The 24,327-nt window shown below is 48.4% G+C and overlaps 1 protein-coding gene across 2 annotated transcripts in view; it reads left to right on the top strand.

Annotated features, from left to right (window-relative positions):
- Positions 1-24,327, top strand: part of LOC134340574 (integrin alpha-5-like) — a 136,633-nt gene that overhangs the window by 56,325 nt on the left and 55,981 nt on the right. For both annotated transcript variants that reach the window (XR_010016590.1, XM_063037980.1), the window contains exons 3-12: positions 6,464-6,555; positions 15,545-15,662; positions 16,214-16,275; positions 17,007-17,052; positions 18,078-18,203; positions 19,339-19,383; positions 20,158-20,201; positions 21,011-21,067; positions 22,767-22,819; positions 23,866-24,071. Coding sequence is in view for 1 of the 2 variants with exons in the window: in XM_063037980.1 (XP_062894050.1) it covers positions 6,464-6,555; positions 15,545-15,662; positions 16,214-16,275; positions 17,007-17,052; positions 18,078-18,203; positions 19,339-19,383; positions 20,158-20,201; positions 21,011-21,067; positions 22,767-22,819; positions 23,866-24,071 (849 nt within the window). In the remaining variant the exon portion in view is untranslated. The remainder of the gene's footprint in view (positions 1-6,463; positions 6,556-15,544; positions 15,663-16,213; positions 16,276-17,006; positions 17,053-18,077; positions 18,204-19,338; positions 19,384-20,157; positions 20,202-21,010; positions 21,068-22,766; positions 22,820-23,865; positions 24,072-24,327) is intronic.

The following is a 24,327-nucleotide window of genomic DNA, read 5'->3' as shown; positions in this document are numbered from 1 at the left end:
AGGACCTCAAAGGTAGTAATCCCGAGATTACTGCCTGTGCCATGCGAAAATGAGTATAGGAATAGAATGAGGTGGAGGATAAATGTGTGGCTGAGAGATTGGAACGGGGGCAGGGTTTCAGATTTCTGGATCATTGGGACCTCTTTTGGGGCAGGCATGACCTGTACAAAAAGGACGGGTTGCACTTGAAGCCAAGGGGGAGACCAATATCCTGGCAGAGAGGTTTGCTAAGGCTATTGGGGAGAGTTTAAGCTAGAATTTCTGGGGCGTGGGAACCGAACTGAAGAGACAGAGGAAGGGGCAGTGGGCTCACATATAGAGAAAGTTTGGAGACTGTGCGAGAGGGAGGATATGTAGGTGATAGAGAAGAGATACGCTCAGACCGATGGTAAGACGCTTGGCAGTATGGAGGATCAGAAGGATCTTGAGATCTGAGTCCATAGGACACTCAAGGCTGCTGCACAGGTTGACTCTGTGGTTAAGAATGCATATGGTGCATTGGCCTTCATTAACCGTTTAAGAGCCAAGAGGTAATGTTACAGCTATTTCGGACCCTGATCAGACCCCACTTGGAGTACTGTGCTCAGTTCTGGTCACCTCACTACAGGAAGGATGTGGATACTATAGAGAGAGTACAGAGGAGATTTACAAGGATGTTGTTTGGATTGGGGAGCATGTCTTATGAGAACAGGTTGAGTGAACTCGGCCTTTTCTCCTTGGAGCGACGGAGGATGAGAGGTGACCTCATAGAGGTGTATAAGATGATGAGAGGCATTGATCGTGTGGATAGTCAGAGGCTTTTTCCCAAGGCTGAAATGGCTAGCATGAGAGGGCATAGTTCTAAGGTGCTTGGAAGTAAGTACAGAGGAGATATTAGGGGTAAGATTTTTAACGCAGAAGGTGGTGAGTGCGTGGAATGAGCTGCCGGTGATGGTGGTGGAGGCGGATATGATGAGGCCTTTTAAGAGACTCCTGGATAGGTACATGGAGATTAGAAAAATAGAGGCTATGGGTAGCCCTAGGTAATTTCTTAAGTATATAAATGTTCGGCACAGCTTTGTGGGCCGAAGGGCCTGTATTGTGCTGTAGGTTTTCTATGTTTCTAAAGTCTTTGGCCATTAAGCCTCAGGAATGCAGGAAAATGGGGCTAGCTTAGAGGGGGTCTTGGTCAGCATTGACCAGTTTCCACGCTGACTTATTCTACGAGCGGGAGTCTCTGGTTGGAAGCTGACCTGGTGCTTTGGTTCTGATTAAGGTGGTATATACCATACTGAGGAAAGGCCCTCCTGCATTGCTGACCCATCCAGTTCCACACTGAGTGAGTGTGGCCTTGGATTCGGGCGGAAAGTGAGTCCACATTCTCGAGCTGTGGTTGAGCAGTGGGCTCACCATTGGAATGTCTGTGCCATTTATAAATCTATAAATGTTTATCACACTCCCTCTTCATATCTTCCATTGCAGGGAGAACAGACCCAGACTCTCCAGTCTCTTCCCATAACTGAAGCACTCCGTCCCGTGCAACGCCTGGTGAATCTCCTCACCCTCTGCATTGCATTACTGTGGTGTGGTGACAGGATATTACACAGTACTCCTTTTGTAGTCGAATCAGTCTTTTTTAAAAGTGCAACAAATATGTGCCCTGAGCCGTGAAAACAAGCATTTTATATGAAAGGCCTAGATGGAGTGGATATGGGGAGGGTGTTTCCAATAGTGGAGGAGTCTAAGACTAGAGGGCACAGCCTCACAATACAAGGGCATCCCTTTAGAACAGAGATGAGGAGGAATTTCTTTCGCCAGAGGTGGTGAAGCTGTAGAATTCATTGCCGCAGATGGCTGCGGAAACCAAGTCATTGAGTATATTTAAAGCGGAGGTTGATAGGTTCTTGATTAGTAAGGATGTCAAAGGTTATGGGGAAAAGGCAGGAAAATGGGGTTGAGGGGAAAATAAATCAGCCACGATTGAATGGAGGAGCAGACTCAATGGGCTGAATGGCCTAATTCTGCCCCTATGTCTTACGAACTAATGGTCTTGTGTGCCAGTGATCACAGCAATATCAAAGTGGCTGCAGGTTGTTAGTGATGGCTGGCTAATGATTTGCTCGTGAGAACTTCCAATCAGTGAGGTCAGTCGGGAGTAGTTGGTGTTCTATGAACAGTGTGTTTCTTAGGAAAATCGGAGACATTTACTTTTGGAGTAAATATCAATGGAGACAGAAACTCTAGTGGTTTTCAGAGAATTCAAACCAAACATCCCATTTATCATAAATGGAGAGGAACTTGGTCAGAGGCTCAGTTTGAACTCCGTGTTTATAGGACAGTTTCAGAAAGCGGGAATATACATTTTGTATAGAGAACAGGTTTGCTTTCATAAACTAGCTGACATCAGGAATCCCGCAGATATTCTAAAGGCATTGAAGCATTGTGAAATGTGGGCACTGTTGTAGCAGCCAAGTTGTGTGCAGAATGTTCCTACAAAGAGCAGTGTGATTCTGACCCAGCTAATCTGTTCTGGGGGTGTTGCTTGCAGGTTAAATATCACTGTTGAGCCCCACAGCTCTTCAGATGAGTGCCAAGGGATGTTTAACACCAAGCTAGAGCTAGGCAGATTCTGTAGATGCATCGTCCCCTCAGTGGAGCATCCACCTGGATTACTTTGGGGATTTTGAAGTTCAAAGTACAAGGTCCAAAGCAAATTTTATTATCAAAGTACATGCATGTCACCATATACAACTCTGGGATTATTTTCCTGTGAGCATACTTTACAAATCTGTAAAACAGGATCAATGAAAGATCAACCAGTGTGCAGAAGACAACAAACTGTGCAAATGTAAACATAAATAAATAGCAATAAATAACGAGATAATGAGATAAAGAGTCCTTCAAGTGAGATCATTGGTTGTAGGAACATTTCAATGATGGGGCAAGTGAGTATAGTTATTCCCTTCTGTTTGTGAGCCTGATGGTTGAGGGATAATAACTGTTCTTGCACCTGGTGCTGAGAGTCCTGATTAAAAATCCCAAACTGATTGGAAAAACCTAAAGTTAGCATCAGTTGCGAAGAGTGTGAGACCCAGCTTGCACTGACCAGTGCTGGATATATTTTAATCCTTGTATTTTTATGCAATCTAATTCCTACACCTTGCACTGCTCCATTTAACTTGGATAATACAGTCGGCCTTCCTTATCCGCGGGGGAATTGGTTCCGGGACCCCCCCCCGTGGATACCGAGAAACGCAGATGCTCAAGTCCCTTATTTAACCTGTCTCAGTGAGGGTGGACCTCACGACCCAGGGGAGCTCCGGACCCGCCACCCGTGGCTGCTGCTGAATCCACAGTGTTTCTGTTCCGTTGACAGAAAACAATTACAACTGAAAATAAAGTGGAAATAATAAAGCAATCGGAAAGAGGTGAAACGCCGTCAGTCATTGGAAGAGCGTTAGGCTATAGTCGGTCAATGATCGGAACAATTTTAAAGGACAAAGTGAGAATAATGGAGCATGTGAAAGCCCCTGCCCCGATGAAAGCTACAATTACTACTCAGCAACACAGTGGTTTAATTATTGAAATACATACATTTCTTTAGTGTTTTATATGCATAGAAAGGTAAAATATATATTATATACTAAGACCAACGTTTGACTAACTGACGCTAAATAATACGTACCGGATGTACTTGTTCCGACTTACGTACAAGTCCGACTTTAAGACTGCCTGTACTTTAAATCATCTCTAGATTACTTATAATACCTAATACAATGTAAATGCTATGTAAATAGTTGTTATACTGTATTGTTTAGGGAATAATGACAAGAAAAAATGCTCAAACAACAAGTGCTGGAGAGGGAACTTCCTTTTTTTTCGATCCCGATCTGCAGTAACCTATGCACATCCTCCTGTATACTTTAAATCATCTCTAGGTTACTTATAATACCTAATACAATGTAAATGCTATGTAATTAGTTGTAATACTGTATTGTTTAGGGAATAATGACAAGAAAAAAAAGTTGTACATCCTCAAATAACGAGTGCAGGAGAGAGAACTTCCGGGTTTTCCTGATCCGCGGTTGGTTGAATCCGCGCATGCAAAACCTGCGGATAAGGAGGGCCGACTGTATCTCTACTATAATATCTTGGGCCAATTTATTTTGACTCCTTCAGCTATGGTTATTACTAAGCCTTAGAAATACTTGAAAATGGTCATTCTACTCTGGACCTTGTGTTGCAAAGGATTCAATTCTAACAATTTCAATGGCATAGTGTATAGTTATATGAACTCTTGGCAGCACAGCACTGCGCCATGCTTAACCACTGACCAAATTACTTGCTATCATAGTTGTGAGATTTTTAAAAGCCTTTTGCTCAACAACCACCAGAAATGTCTTATTTACTTTCTCCGAGTTTCTGGTGGTTTACAAATTTGCAGATGGTCCCAGCAGTGACTGGGGAGGAGTGAGTTCCCTTCATTACAAAATTTATCAACCAAAATGCATATCTGAGTTGAGTTGCTTCCTTGAACAAATTTCTGGTTGTTATTTCTGGCTTAAATAACTGTTGTCCAAATGAAAGAGGAAAATGGCATGTTGAATTTTGGCTTATGTTGCAATGCTAGTGTTGAATGGGACCTATTCTGGACTGATTGGATGGGAACTGACTGTGGGCCCAGTGACTTCTGTCACTGGCCTGAGGGAATTACTGCATGAAGTTTCTCTCCAACCTAACCCAAATCCCTTGGCACCTTTCCTCACCCCTCACAGATAATGGGCTGCTGTTCTTTTCAGTCAGGCTGGCTTTTTTGCATGTTTCTGCTTTGGCCGTTGCTGACCCATTTGCCAGAGGACCAAAACCAATCCCTGGTGAGACACCTTCCCTGCCTTCAGGTTTGGTGGAAATGACATGCTTCACACTTTGACCAGAGTTTCCAACCCTTGACGATTTACAAGCACTCCCTGGAAGGTACGTCACCTTTCCAGAGGCAGGGCATCCCACCAGGAGAACAGATCACTTACACTACGTCATTCCTTTGCGTTCCTGTGTAGTCATACATTTGTGATGTTAAGTCTGGACTGGATTTTTCAATCAAAGTATAATGTTCATGTATTCATGAATATATAGAAAGATCTTTGATCTGAAACATCCAACTGAACCACTCAAAAATTAAATTAAAAAAAGGGCAATAGCATTCTGGTTATCCTTTAGCTCTTTAGCAGTCATGTGCTACAATGATACCATGGTCTTGATAGCACTCAATCTGTATTCTTCATCCACAAAAGGTCCAAGCATGAATCATAAAATAGCTTCAGCACATCAGGAGGCCATTCATCCAATTGAGTCTCTGCTGGCTCCCTGTGGACTCTCCCACCCACCCCATTTCCCCTGCTTGCTCCCCACCCCGTACAAATAATTCCCTCTGGTGACGATCCAGTTCCCTACTGAAGGCCCTGATTAATCCTGTCTCCACCTTTCACAGACACTGAGTCCCAGATCATCACCGCTCTCTGAGTGAAGAGATTTTCTTCACAACCACCTCCTGTATCTTCAGTACAAAACTCCAACCCTACAGACACTGAGTCCCAGATCATCACCGCTCTCTGGGTGAAGATGTCTCCCCTCAACCTCCTTTACTCCAGGGGGAACAAGCCCAGCTTCTGCAGTCTAACCCTGCAGATGGGACCCCTCATCCCCAGAGCCATTCCAGTAGATTGTTTCTGCCCCTTTCTGGGACCCTCACATCCTTCCTGAAGTGTGGTGACCAGAAATGGACGCAGTCCTCCAGTTGTGTCCGAGTCAGTGTTTGTCCAGGTTCCACACCACCTCCCTGTGTCTGTTCTCTGTGCCTCTCTCTCCAAATCCCAGGATCACAAACACTTCACCAACCGCTCTCCCACCATGCCCGGCCACTCCCAAACACTGACGTTCATGTACACCCGGGTCTCTCTGTTCCCACACCCTTCAGCACTGTGCCAGTGGGCCCACTGTGTCTCTCCTTGTTCGTTCTGCCAAAGTGTTTCACTTCTCACTTCTCTGTGTTAAATTCCATCTACCTCCTGTTTGCCCATTCTGCCAGCCTCACGCTGTCCTGGAACAGACAGTCACTCCCCCTCCTTACAGACCATCGCACTTCCAACCATGGGTCGTCAGCAGGTTTGGACATTTTACCCTGCACACCCGAGTCTAGGTCATGAATATATGTCAAATCCAGTGGCCCCAGCACTGACCTCTGGAGGTGAGGAAATCCCCAGCTGGGGAGAGATTTGGGCACTCAGTCACAGGGCCTCCTGTTCCTTCCATTGATATAACGTTGTTAACAGTGACCAATGTACTGTATTTCAAAATATTATTTGCTGAAGGAAATCACTGATATGCATTGGCATGAATCAATGCCAACTGTTTCACTGCCTTCCAAGGAAAGTTGCAGTGCACTTGCTCCTGTTTTATTCTAAATGGTGGCTGTGTTTTGCTCCAGGTAATCGTCCGTACAACGAGTCTGAAGAACTGGAACTGAAGTCCAGCCAGTGGTTGGGAGCAACGATCCGATCACGCAATCACACTGTCCTGGTGAGTTATCCAGCCTTCCTGTGCCATGCAGCGGCATTGGCATTCCCGTGGATCGGAGCATTGGGACTTGGTGTGCTCAATTTATCTGGAATTGACATGTCTGCACCTGGATGTGTGTGCAGACGTACATGCACTCAGACTTGGAATATGGGAATGGGGCAGTTTTCAGCCCTTATTCTAAGACCGATGTGCTGGCATTTGAGAGGGTCCAGAGGATGTTCACGAGAATGATCCTGGAAATGAAAAGGTTAACGTATGAGGAGTGTTTGATGGTTCTGGGTTTGACGGTTCTGGGCCTGTACTCACAGGACTCCAGAAGAATGAGGGAGGATCTCATTAAAACCTTCTGAATATTGATTGGCCTAGATAGAGTAGACTTGGAGAGGATGTTTCCGAGAGTGAGGGAGAATAGGACCAGAGGACACAGCCTCAGAATAGAAGGAATTCCCTTCAGAACAGAGATCAGGAGTTTCTTCGGCCAGAAGGTGGTGAATCTGGGTGTCTATGGTACCAGTAGACATAGTCTTATTTCTGTATAACAGCAGACATCCCACCCTGCAAAAACTCATTTCAGGGAGGTATCACCACCATTTCAGGGAGGTAGCACCGCCCCCCCCCCCAACACCATATCGCACCCCCCCCACCCCCAAGGGTGTATGTAATACTTTGTTTAGTGATTTTGTCTAATCTGTAAACCAAGTTGGGTATATGCAGCAAATGTGACATTAAAATATGTACTTATATTATCATGTTTATTCTATTACAACTTTAAGCAAGTCTACAGGGAGTTTGGCTTCATCATGTAGGACATCAATAGCATAGCTCCTTAGCAGCTAGCCAGCTAGTTTAAATAACGTTAGCAATGCTAATGAATGAATGACACCTGTTAAACTCACCTCAACATGTCTTTTACATTTTAACCCACCATGGGCAATAGAAAAGTCACTGTTGCAAACAGTGCAGTGAGCAACACTGTCATTATTTTTGAGGTCAACTGTAAAGCCCGCCCACAGAGAAAACTGATAGGTCTACTTAGCAGGGGTCCCCAACATTTTTTGCACCGCAGACCGGCTTAATATTGACAATATTCTTGCGGACCGGCCGACCCGGGGGACGGGGGGGTGTTAATCACAACCGGAATATAGGTGATAAATCAATAGCATCATAACATTTTAAGTAAAGTTTGGATATTAAACACACAGCACATATTTTCCCCGTATGAACATATAAAATCATTGCAACACACCAATATCGCTGAATCAGTGAGAGCCCTGGGCTTGTTTTCCTGCAACAAGACGGTCCCATCAAGGAGTGAGGGGAGACAGTGATACTCGAAGGGGATTCCTTATGTCCAGTCTATTCCACAATTTAGATTTCGTTGCATTCATTGCAGAAAACTCCGCTTCGCAGCGATATGATGTTGGAAATGGAAGCAACGTTTTCAGTGCTTTCGTGGCTATCTCAGGATATCTAGCCTTGACTTTGATTCAGAATGCCGGCAGAGATGTTATGTCAGACATACTTTTCAGCCCGCCGTCGTTTACAAGCTCGAGGAGTTGATCTCCTTCCCGCGCTGACATGGATGACGTGTGCGTAATGACCTCGCGTGCGTTCAAGTTCAACAGTGCGTGACAGGGAATGAGGAAAGGTGCAAATGACTCATATCATTTCATATCACCAAATCATATTGTTTCCTCATGGCCCGGTGGCTGGGGACCACTCTTAGCACGAAGGGAGACCAATCAGGATGCTCGCTCTCCCTCTCAAAAAAAATCTATTTCCGGGATATTGTATATAATTTCCGGGCGTCAGGGAGCCACTATCGATATGCGGGAGACTCCCGGATCTTCCGGGAGAGGTGGGATGTCTGTAACAGTAACAGTGGAGATGGATCTGTCTCTGTATAGCACCATGGTACAGTACAAGTAGGGACATTTGTTATTTAAAAACACAAGGGTACAGTACCGGTGGGGACTGGTCTGTCACTGTGCAACACCGGAGCACGGTACCGGTGGGGACGGGTCTGTCACTGTACAACACCGGGGCATGGTGCCGGTGGGGACGGGTCTGTCACCGCGTAACACCAAGGCACGGTACCGGTGGGGACAGGTCTGTCACTGTGTAACACCGGGGTACGGTACCGGTGGGGACGGGTCTGTCACTGTATAACACCGGGGCACGGTACCGGTGGGGACGGGACTGTCACTGTATAACACCAGGGCACGGTACCGGTGGGGACGGGTCCGTCACTGTGTAACAGCGGGGTACGGTACCGGTGGGGACGGGTCCGTCACTGTGTAACACCGGGGCACGGTACCGGTGAGGACGGGTCCGTCACTGTGTAACACCGGGGCACGGTACCGGTGGGGACTGGTCTGTCACTGTGTAACACCGGGGTACGGTACCGGTGGGGACGGGTCTGTCACTGCGTAACACCGGGGTACGGTACCGGTGGGGACGGGTCCGTCACTGCATAATACCGGGGTACAGTACCGGTGGGAATGGATCCCATTGCAATCTTTTTGACACCAGTTTGTGATTGAGTTTGTTGACCATTTCAACAGACTAATTGAAGGGATGTAGCATCACGTGAATCATGCTAATTATGGCTCACTCCATCTGTTTGCATTGCTGATGTGCTTCTGTATAAATTGTCTTCATATAGTGCACTGTAGTAAATTGCTGTTGGAATCATCATCTGCCTTCCATTAGGAGGTAGCAGCAGGAGCCTCCATTATTCTGGGTGATTGTTTTCCCTGTTTGAGGGTGTGTGTGTTTGTGCTTTTTTCAGGAAGTGAGAGCTGCCTGCACCGTGCAATCTTTCCTACCTGTTCTAATTTCTCTCAGTTTCATCTGCCTGCACAGATCTGTATGTGGATTTTCCCCAACAGGCCATGTCAGGTCCCCATAACGAGGTGGTGGTAATGAAGCCAGATTCTGGAGGCCCTTGGCCTTTCCAGATACAGAGCACTGGGCCACTGGGGCCCTTGAGCCTGCTCAAAGCTGTGTTCCTGGTGAAACACTGGACGCACTCAGTCAGGTCACTCAGGCCACCTTCCATAATGCCATCCATGAACCCTGTTCTTATCTGATCCTCATCTTCCTTGATACCTTTCCTGTCCAAAAGTCCATCAATCTCCTTCTGTAGTGACTCTACACCCTTTCCTTTGCAGCCACATCTTTCCCATAATGTGTGGTGACAGAACTGTATAGAGTCTTTCATGTTCAGCCTAATCAGCGTTTTGTTAAAGTCCAACAAATACTATGGGCTGACTCATGAAAACGAGCATGTCTTGTGAAACGTGGGGAGGATGTGTCCATTAGTGGGAGATTCCAGGACCATAGCGCTCAGAATAGAAGGATATCCCTTCGGAACCGGGAAGAGGAGGAATTTCTTTACCCAGAGGGTGGTGAATCTGTGGAATTCAATGCCGGAGACAGCTGTGGATAAGTCATTGGGTATATTTAAAGCAGAGGTTGATGGGTCTTGATTAGTAAGGGTGTCAAAGGTTATGGAGAGAAGGCAGAATTGGGTGGAGAGGAAAAATAAATCAGCCATATAGAATGGCAGAGCAGACTCAATGAGAAAATGGCTTAATTCTGCTCCAATGTGTTATGGACTAATCATTGACTCTCTGTGAGGACTGGATTCCAGAGACCCCGCCTTTGAGGATATGTTGTGAGCAGGCTCCTTCCTGCGCTGTGATTTTGTGACTGACATCTACTTTGTTGGTGAAGTGCTGATATACCTATCTACCGGGCTTTCACGTGTTCAAATGCCATTGGTTTCTGCAGCTTCCCCGCGGTGTTGGTGTTCATTGATTCTGTTTACCTCCCATACCCTGAGAGCGTGAATTCATGTCCCAGCTCGTGTAACGCTTGCCTCTCCGACATCCTGCTTCAATCATTCCTCCAGCGGCAGCCAGGCCCCCAGCTGCCTGGACTGAGCTCTGCTATATCATCTTTCCTTCCTTCAGTCTGTCATCTCTCCTTTCACACAGCACCGACACAGGCCCTTTGGCCCAACTCATCCGTGATAACCAAGGTGCCCTATCCAAGCTGGTCTCATTTGCCCGCGTTTGACCCATATCCTTCTAAACCTTTCCAATCCATGTACCTTTTCATCACCATCTACCTGTCGGACAAACAATCTTTTAAGTGTTGTTATTGTACCTGCTTCAACCTCTTTCTCTGGCAGCTTGTTCCATATACTGACTACATTCTGCAATTTTTAAAGAAAAATTGTTTGTCAGGTTCCTGGTAAATCTCCAAAATTTTATAGTCGGTGTCCTGACTGATGAAGGCCAACATGCCAAGAGCCAGCTTCACCACCCTGTCTACCTGTGACTCCACTTTCAGAAAAACATGTACACTTTCCCTTTTCTCTTACTATATTTATAATGTGTGGCTGGATTCTCCTTCCAAAGCATTTCATATTTCCTTTTCCCCTCCTGATTCCATTCTTGAGTACACTCCAGCATCCCCTATACTCTCTCTGGGATTCACTTGATCTCAGCTGCCTGTACCTGACCCATACCTCCTACTTTTTCCTGACTAGTACCTCAACGTCCTTTGTCACCCAGGGATCCCTACTCCTGCCAACCTTTGGCCTTCACTCTAACAGGAACATATGGATCTCGATCAATATTCCCTCTAATTTGTAATGACCAGTGTGCGCAAAAATCTTGTGCTGTGGAATCTTTTGCCCAGTGACAACAACATGTGTGCACTGAATTTTATATAGAGGTATATTCATTACATAGCAGGCCTGTAGCGGGTAATGAAGGATTTTCTCACTGGAGCCTTTACACACAGTCCATAGGTGATTTGTTTGTTTAATGACGCTTTAAAAAGTCAAGCTTCCAAATATCACTACACTTCTTCCTACTTGCAAATTCTCCAGCAACTTTTGCATCACAACAATACACACAGGTAACACCAATTTCTGTATCTATATACTACTAAAACTCTGATGCTCTGTTTGTCTGTCTGTGACCTCCAATTAGCGCAAATGGTGCATTACAGCGGCACTTTCTTTTGGCTCAATCGAATTAAAATGTGCTAACTTACAGAATGCAGGCAAGGTTCAGGGTTATATAGTCATATAAAATTGCTCATTCGCCAAAAATCAACAGGCTGCTTTTCACCCGAGACCCGATCGGCCATCATGGAAATCGGGACGCCACAGCCCAACGCATGCGCACGGCCAGCCTCAGCAGCGTCTCACAATGCTCAGAGCTGGCTCCACCTTCCATGGAGACCGCGACGCCACACCACGACGCATGTGCACGGCCAGCTTCAGCAGCTTGGAGGCTTTGGTGTTACTGCTTCCTATCTTCTATCAAGCATTAGGGTAAAAATATATGGATAACCTAATTATGGAAAGAGAACGGGGGGACATTATGGTCAAGAGATGACGCCAAATGTCGTTGGGAAGTGGCAAGGGGAGGGAGAGAACAACAATCGGATGAGGCCAGGGCTGCACGACTCCAGGATCAAACAGTCAGGACAAAAAAGATGAGAGAAGATGAGACAGAAGAGGACAGGCATGCACGTCTCCAAAATGACAACAATAGGCACAGACGGAGGAGAGAACAGGAATCTGATCAGGCCAGGGCCGCACGATTCCAGGATCAGAGAGAAAGAACAAATGGTAGAAGGGATGAAGAGACGAAGGATGAAAGGGCTGCACGTCTTCAGAATGACAAAAACAGGCAGAGGAGGAGGAGAGAGGAAGAGACAGAGGAGAAAATGAAAGATTAACTCGAGAATATGCGGTAAAGAGTAATTATTGCGAGACTTGCTGAAGACGACAATGGCCACTTTTGACGACAATACCTTGACAGAGAAAGAGCAAGGCAAAGTGCACGACTCCCATGCTGTCACATTCCTGCTGATGTTGGTTCGATGACCAGAGTATGCCCTCACCGTCGTGCCTTCCTATTCACTGGAGAAACCGCACATTTCTGCTGTATGAAGGGAAAGGTCAGGGTAGGCAATTTGCAGCCTCTACCTAATGAACTCTATTTGTACAGCAATAATGAACCTATTGCAAACGAGTTCAGGAAAAATATCAGACAATACAATTGCCTCTTCCAAATGACATCCTTTGGTGCCAAAGAAATCATTCCAACGAGGAATCGATGGAATCCTTCTGTGATTATTCAAGGCCAAATCCATCAGTACATCCGACATTTAATTCCAGATCCGACCCAGCAAGCCCGATTCCTTCAAATTTACTTCATGGATATTTAATGTTCAGTCTGGTCACATATTTGTCTTGCTATGCAATTTTCTTCTTTAATAAGCTGAGTTTTTCTTCTTTAATTTCCAAATCAAAGAGATAGCAGTAGCATTCAGGAAAATTTAATGTTCATTCTGGTCACATCATACTGCACTACCCTTCTTTGAAAGGGTGCCCCAATGGGTCACCCCGTTGTCTAGTTGTACATAAATATTTCTCGTAGCTGCACGTTCCTGACCTTGTGAGCTTCCGGTGCAGCAGTTTCTACTGTTTTATTAAGCCATTCCACTTTCAATGAACTAGCAGTTCTTTTGCGCTTCACGCCCTATGCTTCTTTGGAATTCGACATAGTGAATCAATAATTTCTTCAATAAAAACAGTACAAATAAGCCAGTTTTCAAATCTGCAGACAAATCAGCGCAAACTCCACGTTGTCAACACTGTCCGCATCAGAAACCAGAAAAGGAAATGCGATTGTGCATGATCGTGAAATGTACTTAACATGCCAACGAGGTAAAGGATGACAACCTTCTGTGTGCACTTTAAATTCCTTTGTGCGCTAGTAGCAAAAAATGTGTGTTGTTCACTTCTGCGTATCGCCAACCTGCCCACTAACAACCTTCTCCGGTCAACTTCTGCAAGTTTAGCTTGCTGCAATTTAAAACTTTAACTTGTGGACCAGGTCTGCCCCTTCCCTTAACTAAGTTAAATCTAATAGAACAACAGTCAGTGGCCTGAAAGTGCTCCTCCCCCACTGACACCCCAGTCCCTTGCCCTGACGTTTTACCCAAGAGCAGGTTGCGTTTTGCCCTCTGAAAGCAGCATAAACAGAACGCTGGAGGAACACAGCAGCCATGCTGAGTGCTACACCTGCCCCTACACCACCTCCCTCATCGCCACTCCGGCTCCTGAATCGTCTTCGCCGGTGAGGAAATCCTTTGCGTGTGAATGCGAACTGCTGAATTCCTCCAGCATTTTGTGTGCATTGTTCCAGAATGCCAGCATTTGCAAGATCTCTTGTGCATCCAGGGCCATCTATAGATTTCCTGAGGAAACCTTCCTGACCACAGTGAACAAATTCTTCCCAGTCTCAGCCCTTAGCACTATGGAGCCCCACTCTGTATTAGGAAAGTTAAAATTCCCTATTATGACAATCCAATTATTCTTACAACTTTGCACAGTCTCCCTACACGTTTATTCATGTTGTCTAATAGGGATCCTATGGTACAATGCCTACAATGTGATCATCCCCTTCTTGTTTCTCTGGATGATCCTTTAAGTAGTCATTTCTGACTACATCCGTGACATGCCCCTTAATCATTCCCCTTCATTTAATCTCTGACTAATGCCATGATATTCCCCTTAATCAACTCCTCCTCCTCCTCTCTTCATCCCACCTCTGTCCCACCCATAGCACCTGTACTCTGGAACATTAAACTACCAGTCCGATCACTCCTTTCGCCATGCGTCTGTAATGGCTATAATACCTAGTCCTATGTAGCTGTCCATGCCCTGAGTTCATTTACCTTTTCTATCAGACATCTTGCATTGAAATAAATATAGTTGAAATACATAGACTCCTGCCTCGCTTGTCTATGGGGGGCATTGGAGGAGAGTATATGGGGGAATGTCAGAAGTAAGTTTTGTTTGTGCAGAGTGGAGGGTGCTGGTAAAAGCAGCTACTAAACCTGATTCTGATATGTTAGGGGCACTCTTAGGCACATATATAAAGCTAGGGTGCGTAAGACTTTTGCACAGTACTGTATTTGTCAATGTGGAGCAGAGAGCAAGTCTGTCAATCTGGTGGGAGCAAAGGATGTTGGGAATGGCAAGAGTGGAGTGCCCTGGGAGGGGTGTGGCAGAGAAAGAGTGTGGGACAGGTGGGGGGGGGGGTGGTGTTGAGTGGGTGCCGGAACACCCAGCCCTGAGACACCAGGCAAGGTCTTTTGATTCCAAACAATTGGTTTTCTGATCATTACAGAATGTCTCTCTGTGCTTCCTGCTCCCTCCCCTCTCCCTTCCCCTTTTCCTAACCATGATTCCCCTCTCCCTGCCCCCTTCTCACTCTCAGTTCACAATAGAGACCCAGATCAGAATCAGGTTTATCATCACTCACATAAGTCATGAAATTTGTTGTTTTTTGCAGCAGCAGCAGTGCAATACATAAAATTGCTACAGTACTGGGCAAATACCTCAAGCATCCTAGCTACGTATAGGTGTCTAAGCCTTTTGCACAGTATTGTAGACCAGCAAATAGATGATAGAAAAATGGAGGGCTATGTAGGAGGAATTGATCTTAGAATAAGTTAAAAAGTCGGCGCAACATTGTGGGCCAAAGAGCCTGTACTGTGCTATTATGTTCGATGTATTATTTAAGTTGCTGTCGCTGACTTCTGCATCACTTTCCAGCCTCTAATTTGCCTGATACTCTGGATCCTCACCACCACCCTCCCCCCTCATTGTAATAGAGGCTGGGTCCAAATCCGTATCAGAGAGGGGCAGTTTGCGTTCACTTTATTTTTGAGCATTGTGATTTGTCAAGTTTTAAAAGAGCCAGTATTTGCCGGTGCTGTGTGGGGAGGCTGGAGGCTTTGTGATGTGCCTCTGGTGAACGAACCGGGTGGGTAAAGTTCAGCCCTCAGCCCAACTTGTCACTGCACCGCCCCCTGGACTCGGTGGGATTTCCAGGAACCCTTTCTCTGTGAGGAAGCATAAGTCTGATTGTTCTCTTTCTCTTTTTCTCAGGCCTGTGCCCCTCGTTACACATGGAAAGAATATCAACAGGACCACGAATTGGTGGGGACCTGCTACCTCTCCACAGGCAACTTCAGCTACGTAGTGGAGTACGCACCATGTCGAACAAGTAGGTGCTGCCTTGTGTAAACGATCCGACACAGCGGTCCTTCAGTTCCCTCTCCAGTGTCCTGGATGCCCCTTAACCCTTGACTGCCCTCAGTGGGTGGTGACACTTCTATTGTCCCATGATGGGGTTTGATTCCTCTCTTCGCCTGCATCCCAGGGCACTGGGGCCAATTTTTGGTCCCCCTGACCCATCTTTGGTAGAAAGCAACATTCGATGGTGTAGTTGGGCCTGGTACACACTGGCTCTAAGTCTCAGACCCACCTCGGGGCAAGTGTGTTGGAGCGAGGGCACAGGATATCCTACCCTCCCTGATAAGTTCTGCTAATGTACGGGATAGGCTGAGTAATGACTCATCTTCCACCCCATCCCATCCCATCCTGTGTGGTTGATGCTTCACCAAAGCACAAAACATGAAGCTCTTGTGCAAGCGTCCTCTCATTAGCGTATTCTCCTTTCACATCGACCTCCCAGCGCTCCAGGCACAGTGATACTTCTGAGGTTCAGGCATTAGCTTTGTGACTGATGTAATTGGACTGCCTCTACTTCCACAGATTGGCACTCGGTTTCAGGCCAGGGATTCTGCCAGGCTGGTTTCAGTGCCGACTTAACAGAGGTAAGAGCCTTGGGATTCTGCAAGCAGCCATCCTGGACTGTGTATGGATATCAAAGTGGCACTGCCTGCCACCAGGAGTGCCACCTTGCATTCCTTACTGAGACTCAGTGAGGTGTCGCTTCTGTGACCAAACTCCACCAGGGAGCCCCAGTTGCCGTGGTGATGATTTGCCACGGCAATGGGACCAGATGGTTCACCTTCAGGGCAGAGGGCACAGACTTTTTTAAGCTTGGGGCACTGGGACACTGGACCCCACCTCTCTCAGTATGTTTGTGGGCTCTGTGCTTCTCAGGAATTGGATCTTCATGGGTTCCCGCGCACTCTGTAGAGGTCTCCAGGGCCGGCAGAGACTGATGCTTCACTGTAGTTTGTGTTCAACGTACCAGCATGGCCTGTGGTCGACTGGGGAAAGTGCTTCTACCCTTCTGTTAGCTTCTGAGGACCTGGACTGTCTACATCAGGTATCTCAGGGCACTGGAGATCCCAGCAACACTGTCTCTGCCAAATCTGATGGAAGGAGGGGTGAACCACATCAGGGTCCACCCCACCCTGTCTGCCCATCTGTGGGAGAGTTTGCAGGTCCCACATCAGCCTCATCAGAACCCATGAAACCCATGGTTGGTGTCTGCACTCGTAGTGAGGGGACAGCTGGTGACATGAACACAGCTGGTAGCTCTGTTGTATCAGGGTATGAGCCTGTTCACTAATGCCAACTCTCTGTGTCCTTACAGAGTGGCCGGGTGGTGCTCGGTGGGCCAGGCAGTTTCTACTGGCAAGGTAAGGCAGGAGTGTGGATGTAGTGGAGCTGGGCATGGATAGGCTCTGTATCCAGGAACCAACACCACAGCTGGTTAGCCTCTCTCCCGCTCTCCCACTCTCTCTGCATTCTGTCTCTCTCTTTCTTTCTCTGTGTCTCTCTCTCTCTAAGTCACTTTCTTGCTCTGTTTCTCTCTCATTCTTTCTCTCTCGTTCTCTTTCTGTCTCTGTCTCTAGCTCCCCCTCTGTCTCTCTCTCTCTCTCTCTCATTCTCACTGTCTCTCATGTTCCCTCACATTCAAAACTTCATTTTCTGGGATATCTCCACTGCTTTGAGTGATTTCACAGCACTCCAATGCCCTGCATCTCCGCCCAGTTTCCTTGTCCTCTCTCGGTGTGCTCTGCAGCTCACTGTGTACCTGGGATAAAACCTTCTCACAATCCTCAGTTCCCTATCTGTAGCCTTTACCAACCGGACTGTTCACAAACTCCATCTTGTGCCCATTTCAACACCGCGATTGCTTGTTTCACTACCCTCCTGACTCCACCCAGGCTCAGCTCTGCAGAAACCCTCACCCTGACCTATGTTACCACAGTATTTCACAGGTTCCGGCCAGAGCAACTGTCAATACCGAGTCTTTTCTGCCCATTTGCCAAGGAAGCGTCTCCATGGGAGCAGGAGTGGCTCATTCAGCTCTCCCAGAGAACCTCTGTTCATTCAGGACAGCCGAACCCTACTGCCCCACATCTGGCTCCCCGCAGCCGCCGCCCTCTCCCCTTCCTGCTGACACTTCCGGAATCTCTGCCTCGCTCACCCCTGACCACTGTAGCCCAGAGTACCGGTGCCCCTCCTGAACCACCCCCACCCATCCCCCTTGCCCCAGGCATCCTCTTGTCAGATTCTCCACGGAAACTCTCCCTGCTGGGGGTTGGGAGGGGGAGATGGTGAGACATCCCATCCCTGAGGGTCAGTGGGCGGGGGAGGGCTTTGGGATCCAGCTTTTCTCTTGGCCCCGCTCTGATTGGTTTCTGTGTTGGTTTTTCAGGCCAGCTGGTCTCTGCCTACATCAAGGACGTGGTTCAGCCCAGTGCTGACCTCAACTATATTCAGTTCACGGCTGGGGAGATGCGAACTGCTACGTCCCCGACCTCCTTTGACGATAGTTACCTTGGTGAGTGGGACCTGCCCTCCGCTCCGGCATGTGTCGTGTTTACCCTAACAGCCGACTGCTCAAAGGGACAGCTTCTACCGTCCTGGCTCCAGTGGTACCTGTTGCCCAGCTGTGTGGCAGGTCGGAGAAATCACTAAAGATAAAGATTAAGGATTAGCTTTATTTGTCACAAGTGTGCGAGAGGCCAGGCTGAAAGAAACCCTGTAAAATAGTGCTACGGGATCGCCTGCACGGTAGACAACAGCTTCTCCCCCTCTGCCAACAGATTTCTGAACAGTCCACGAACACAACCACACTATTCATCTTTTGCTCTTTTTTTAAAATTGTAACTTCTAGTAATTTGTTATCCCTGCACTGTACTGCTGCCATAAGACATTTCACAACTTCTGCTTGAGACTGTGATTCTGTGAGTGCCCGTTCTCTGGGATTGTAGCGGTTCAAGCGGGGTAGGCAATGAATGCTGACCTCAACAGTGATGGTCAGATTTAATTGAAGGGGAGTATTCGGGGTGGATGTCGGAGGTCAGTTTTTTACACAGAGAGTGGTGGGTGTGTAGTATGCTCTGCCAGGGATGGTGGTAGAGGCAGATAGATTAGGGGTATTTAAGAAACTCTTAGATAGGCACATGGATTATAGAAAAGTGGGTTATGTAGGAGGGAAGGGTTAGGTTGACCTTGGAGTAGGTTAGCAGGTCGGCACAGCATTGTGGGCTGAAAGTCCCCTAGTGTGCTGTATTGTTCTACTTTCTATGCACAGTAGATCTGGGAAAAGCTGGATGGACCTCAGCTTTGGGTTCCAGGCCAAATGGGGCCACCCCTGGCCGGACACTGGCCAGGGTCCTCGCGGTCAGCGGCCGCTTCAGGAGGCGGTGCTCAAACTTCACACACCGTGGCTCTCCCCACACCTTCGCGCTTCTCTCGAAGTTCACGTGACGGTTCCCAGAGTGACTGCGCACCTGCGCGATGAGTGATTGGTCCCCACTCCTGAGCGGCTGATGGGGAAGGAGCGTGTCCGTTGGTGGTGGCCTGCACTCACTTCGTTGGATCTCAGTAAGGAGACTTGCAAACTGGAACTCAGTTCTCCCCACTTCCTTCCCTCTTCTGTCGTGCTAAGCTGTGTTCTTTCTCTTTCAAAGGTTACTCTGTGGCTGTTGGAGAGTTTACTGGAGATTCCACTGAAGGTAAGGTCTGCATGCACTGCATTCATGAGAGTGTTCCAGCTTGTTTCGTGGAGTTTCTCCTGCTTGCCAGTAATATGTCGGGCATTGTAGAGTGACTGAGGCAACTTGTCAGGATATGCAGCTGAGAAAAATCATTGACATTCACTGCCTATTCCTACTTTACCCCGGGAAGGTGTCAAAGGGCTTTTTCCTTAAACTACCAGGGGCAGAGCCCCTGCCTCACAGCCTCAGAGATCCGGGTTCTATCCTGACCCCTGTTGCTCTCTGTGTGGAATCTGCATGTTTTCCCCGTGGCTGTGGGTTTCTCCCTACATCCCAAAGACATGGGGTCGGTGGATTAGTTGTCACTATAGATTATCCCCTGTTATTGGGTGAGAGTTAGAATCTGGGGGGAGTTGACAGGAATGTGGAGAGAATGAAATGAGATCGGTGTAAATGGGTGGTTGATGGTCGGCACAGACTCAATGGGCCGAAGGGCCTGTTTCTGTGCTGTATCTCTCTATGGCTATGTTGCAGTCTCTCTGGTGACTCTGCACAGAGAAAACTGCTTGCAAAACGGTGTGGGGAAGGGTGGGAAGGAGGAGGTGGTGAGGTGGTCATGGGGAAGAGGGGAAGGGGCAGCGGTGGGTGGGGGAATGAGGGGATGGGGGTGCTGCGAAGGGGAGGGGTTGGAGAGAGAGGGTGAGCAGGTAGGAGGAGGAGGAGGGGATGAGAAGACTTAAGCAGGACCAGGATGTGGAACTAGATTGACAGTGTGTCTGTTCTCGTTGGCAGATTATGTCACCGGGGTACCACGCGGGACGCATTCCGTTGGATATGTAAGCATATGACAATTGCAGTCAGACACTTGGGTTAGAAGTCTGCCCTCGCGTAAACCTCCTTACGGGGAGCCTGCTAGCCCGTCAAATCGGCCCTCACGGACACAGCAGCCTCTCTCGCACCGAGGGAGGAACACACTCCTGTGGGTTCCTGCGCGATGATGACCCCAGGGCCCCATGCTGGAGGGGCTGTAGCTGCATCCACAGCACTGACGGTCATTTCCATAGCCCTTCGTAATTTGGCCTCCAACAGTTCCTAGGCCTGTCAGCCTGAGTTGCATTTTGTAGGTGTGACTCCATTGCCACAGCCGCTGAGCTGCATTCCTTGCCTGAGTCTAATTCCTCTCCCCTTTAAAAGAGCCTGGACATTTCCCTCAGTTGTATTGGCTGGAAACATGAACCAGACTGAAGCACTTTGGCGCGTCAGTGACTCTCCTCATGATGTGATGAGCAGAGGGAGGTGGGACGTGGTTTGGTCTGATGACTGTTTGCTCCGTCCCTGTTTTCCCAGACTCTCCACCTTGCCCTGATAGCCCTTTCCAGCCTTTTGGCTCAAACTGTACTGAATGAAAATTGAAAGGCACATCCACCTTGGCGGGAGGTCTGGAGACATCTGACAGCTCAGAAGGCCTGTTTAGAACATCCCTTGAGGAGGGGCTGGGACGGAGCCATTGTTACCCCTCAGTGCAGCTGAGAGTGTCTTACTTACTGCACCGGAGCCCGTCCTGGAATGGGACCCTTGCCCTGTTTATTTCTATTCCACCCGAGGTTACATGTTCGATTCACCTCTGCTCTGATCTCTCCAACAGGTCACCATTTTAAATGGGACAAATATGAAAGCTTTATTCAACTTATCCGGTGACCAGGTAAGTTTCTCTGTCTCTCGGCTGTGTTTCTTGTTGACCGCTTATCTTTCTGCCACCATTCTGGAGACACAAGTCCTGAGTTGTTCAGGGGCTTCCCAACACTTCACAACAGACTATTGGCTAAGGGACCAAGCTAGCAAGAGCCCAGTGTGTCTAAAGTCACTGGCTTTGATCTGTGGTTAACACTAAGTGGCCTGATCCTGGGCAGGGGGCCTTTGGATTATCTGGGCCGGGGGCCAGTTTATTTGCTCCCATGGCCTAGTGGCCCTAATGTGTGCTAATGGGGTGATCTGATTCAAAGGTCAAAGTTCAAAGTATATTTATTGTCGAGGTAAGTCTCTGAGATTCACTTTCTTGTGGGCATACACAGTAGATACAAAGAAACAATATAGAATCAGTGAAACCCTACACAAGAAAAAACAACCAATGTGCAAAAGACAACAAACTGTGCAAGCACAAAAAGAAAAAAGAAGCATAATAATAACAGGTAAATAGGCAATAATCAAGAACATGTGAGATGAAGAGTTATTAAAAGTGAGTCTGTAGTTTGTGGGAACAGTTCAGTGATAGGGTGAGTGCAGTTAAGAGCCCCAGGTTATTCCCTCTGGTTGAGGGAGCCTGACCAGTCTGTGATCAACCCAGCCCTTGTTGTTTAGGCTTTCGCCCAGCCAGAGTGATTTCAGGGCTGTGGGTGCAAGCTAGCCCAAAAGGAGTGAGTTCCTGTTGGGAATTGGAACCAAGGACACTGCACCTCCGTGGGCTTCCACCCACCGATGTCGCACTTGCTTGAGAAACCCCACTCATGTGAGCAGGCCAGACGCCCCAGGAGTTGCCTGCCCCTCCTCTGCCTTGCCCTTGCTGAGCACCACCACCCTCATTCACAGTGTGAACCAGCTGGTCTGTGACCGAGAGCCTTTGGAAATTACCCAGGCATCGCTCCACCTACAGATTGTCAAGGGGGGGAACCTCCTGGAAAAAATGAGCAATGCTTCCACACACAGGCTCATTCTTCACTCTCTCCCCCTCCCTCTCACTCTGTCCCCGCTCCCTCTCTCCTCTCCCCCCTCCTCTCCCCCCCCTCTCACTCTCTCCCCCCCTCTCACTCTGTCCCCGCTCCCTCTCTCCTCTCCCCCCTCCTCTCCCCCTCCCCTCCCTCTCACTCTCTCCCCCTCCCTCTCTCCTCTCCCCCTCCCTCTCACTCTCAATCTCTCCCCCTCTCTCTCACTCTGTCCCCGCTCCCTCTCTCACTCTTCCCAGCTCCCTCTCACTCTCTCCCCCCCACTCTCTCCCCCCACTCTCTCCCCCCACTCTCTCCCCTCCCTCTCACTCTCAATCTCTCCCCCTCTCTCACTGTCCCCGCTTCCTCTCTCACTCTTCCCAGCTCCCTCTCACTCTCTCCCCCCCACTCTCTCCCCCCCACTCTCTCTCCCCCACTCTCCCCTCACTCTCTCCCCCTCACTCTCTCCCCCTCACTCTCTTCCCCCCTCACTCTCCCCCCCTCACTCTCCCCCCTCACTCTCCCCCCTCACTCTCTCCCCCCTCACTCTCTTCCCCCCACTCTCCCCCCCACTCTCTTCCCCCTCCACTCTCTTTCCTCCACCTCACTCTCTTCCCCTGCCAACTCTCTCACTCCTTCCCCCCTCACTCTCACACTGTAATTCAATGAAACACTGAGAGGTCTCTCCTTAATTTCTTCCAGATGGCCTCATACTTTGGATACACTGTGGCAGTGACTGACATCAACAGTGATGGGTGAGTTGTCCCAGCCAGTGAGGAGGAGCCTGGCACTGTGCTAAGCCAGTCAGCTCCTACAATCAGCATTTTGTAGGAAGTGATTGTTAAAATATGCCAAATGTGATTTCCTCTTTTAATTGCTTGTGCATGTGTCATCGTGTTCTGCAGAATCGTTCAAGGAGAAACCAGGCAGGAAGATGCTCACAGCCCTTTTCAATTAAAGCTGAACTCCCGTGTGTTGGAGTAATGTTTCCGGGCCAACACGCAGACCCCTCATTTCATTGTTCAGAGGCCTCCATCTCCCGCCTCCTCTCTCCTAGTTAAATATCATACAGGGGCCTGTAAAACCAAACCTCTCACCCATTTGACCCTCTCCCTGTTTTCCCAGAGCCCCAACCCTGACACAGGGCAAAGTGTCCCAGTGAGCAGTCAGAAAGTGCCTCAGTTTGAGATCTTGCTGTGTAGGCAGCCAAGCTGGTGGGAATGCAGCTGGCTGTGATTTTATCGGTGACTTCATTGGGGAGCGAGTTCAGGGTGGAGGCAATTTCCGCTTCTGCCTCGGGGGCTGTGGTGGGTGCTGAGCCAGACTGAGGCCTTTGTCTGCAGTGCACTGGGGAAGATGGGCCAGCCTTTGGTTGGCAGGCTGGAAGACCCCAGTCTTGGCTGTCTTGTCACTGCCTGCTCCTTAGAAGCTGCAAACTGTTGCAGTGGAAGCAAAAACAAAAAAACAAAGCTGTGTTTCCCCTTCCATGAGGCTCTTCCGAATGGTTTACTTCACTGTTTCAAGATGTTCTGGCAGGGATTCAGTGGGCCTGGGGCGCTGGAACTGGAATTCAGAGCTTGCCTGGGGCCAGTGCCTGTCATCTCAGATTGTGGTTTCTTGCAGGGTGGGAGGTCAGGGGCTCCCAGCACCAGTGGTCATCTGTCTCTGAAGCATGGGCCAAGTAGGCAGCTGGCCGGTTTTATCCCACTGACGCTGACCCCCCCCCCCCCCCAGACTCTCTGGAGCTTCGCCCTGCACTCAGTTTGTTGCATAGCATCTGAACACAGTGCTGATTTTACAGGCTGGACGATGTTCTTGTGGGCGCACCGATGTTCATGGAGCGAGACTCTGGGGGAAGGCTGCAGGAGGTTGGACGAGTCTACGTCTATCTGCAGACTGGCCTGCTGGAATTTAACATTACTCAGAACCTGACGGGCAAGGACACCTACGGACGATACGGGACCTCTGTGGCAGTGTTAGGGGACCTGGATCAAGACGGATTCAATGGTATGCAGAGTTTGCTTCTCCTTGCGGTGAGAGCATTTCTAGGTCTCAGTTCCATAACCTCTGAGGCTACCTTGATTGGTTTAAAGGATAATTATTCACACCTCCAGCGGGGGCGGGGGTGAATAAATAAATCATTTGCTGAATTGATTGGCTGAGATCTGGTCGCCACGATCTCTCTGAAAGGAGGACATTGGAGTGGAGCAGCTCTGGAATTGTGCCTCTGAAGGCCCTGGATGGCAGTGGAGATTAGATATGA

The sequence above is a fragment of the Mobula hypostoma genome, chromosome X1 (assembly GCF_963921235.1).
Source record: "Mobula hypostoma chromosome X1, sMobHyp1.1, whole genome shotgun sequence".
Classification (NCBI taxonomy): Eukaryota; Metazoa; Chordata; class Chondrichthyes; order Myliobatiformes; family Myliobatidae; genus Mobula; species Mobula hypostoma.
The sequence above is the reverse complement of the archived record's forward strand: the minus strand, read 5'-3'. Positions and strand labels throughout refer to the sequence as shown.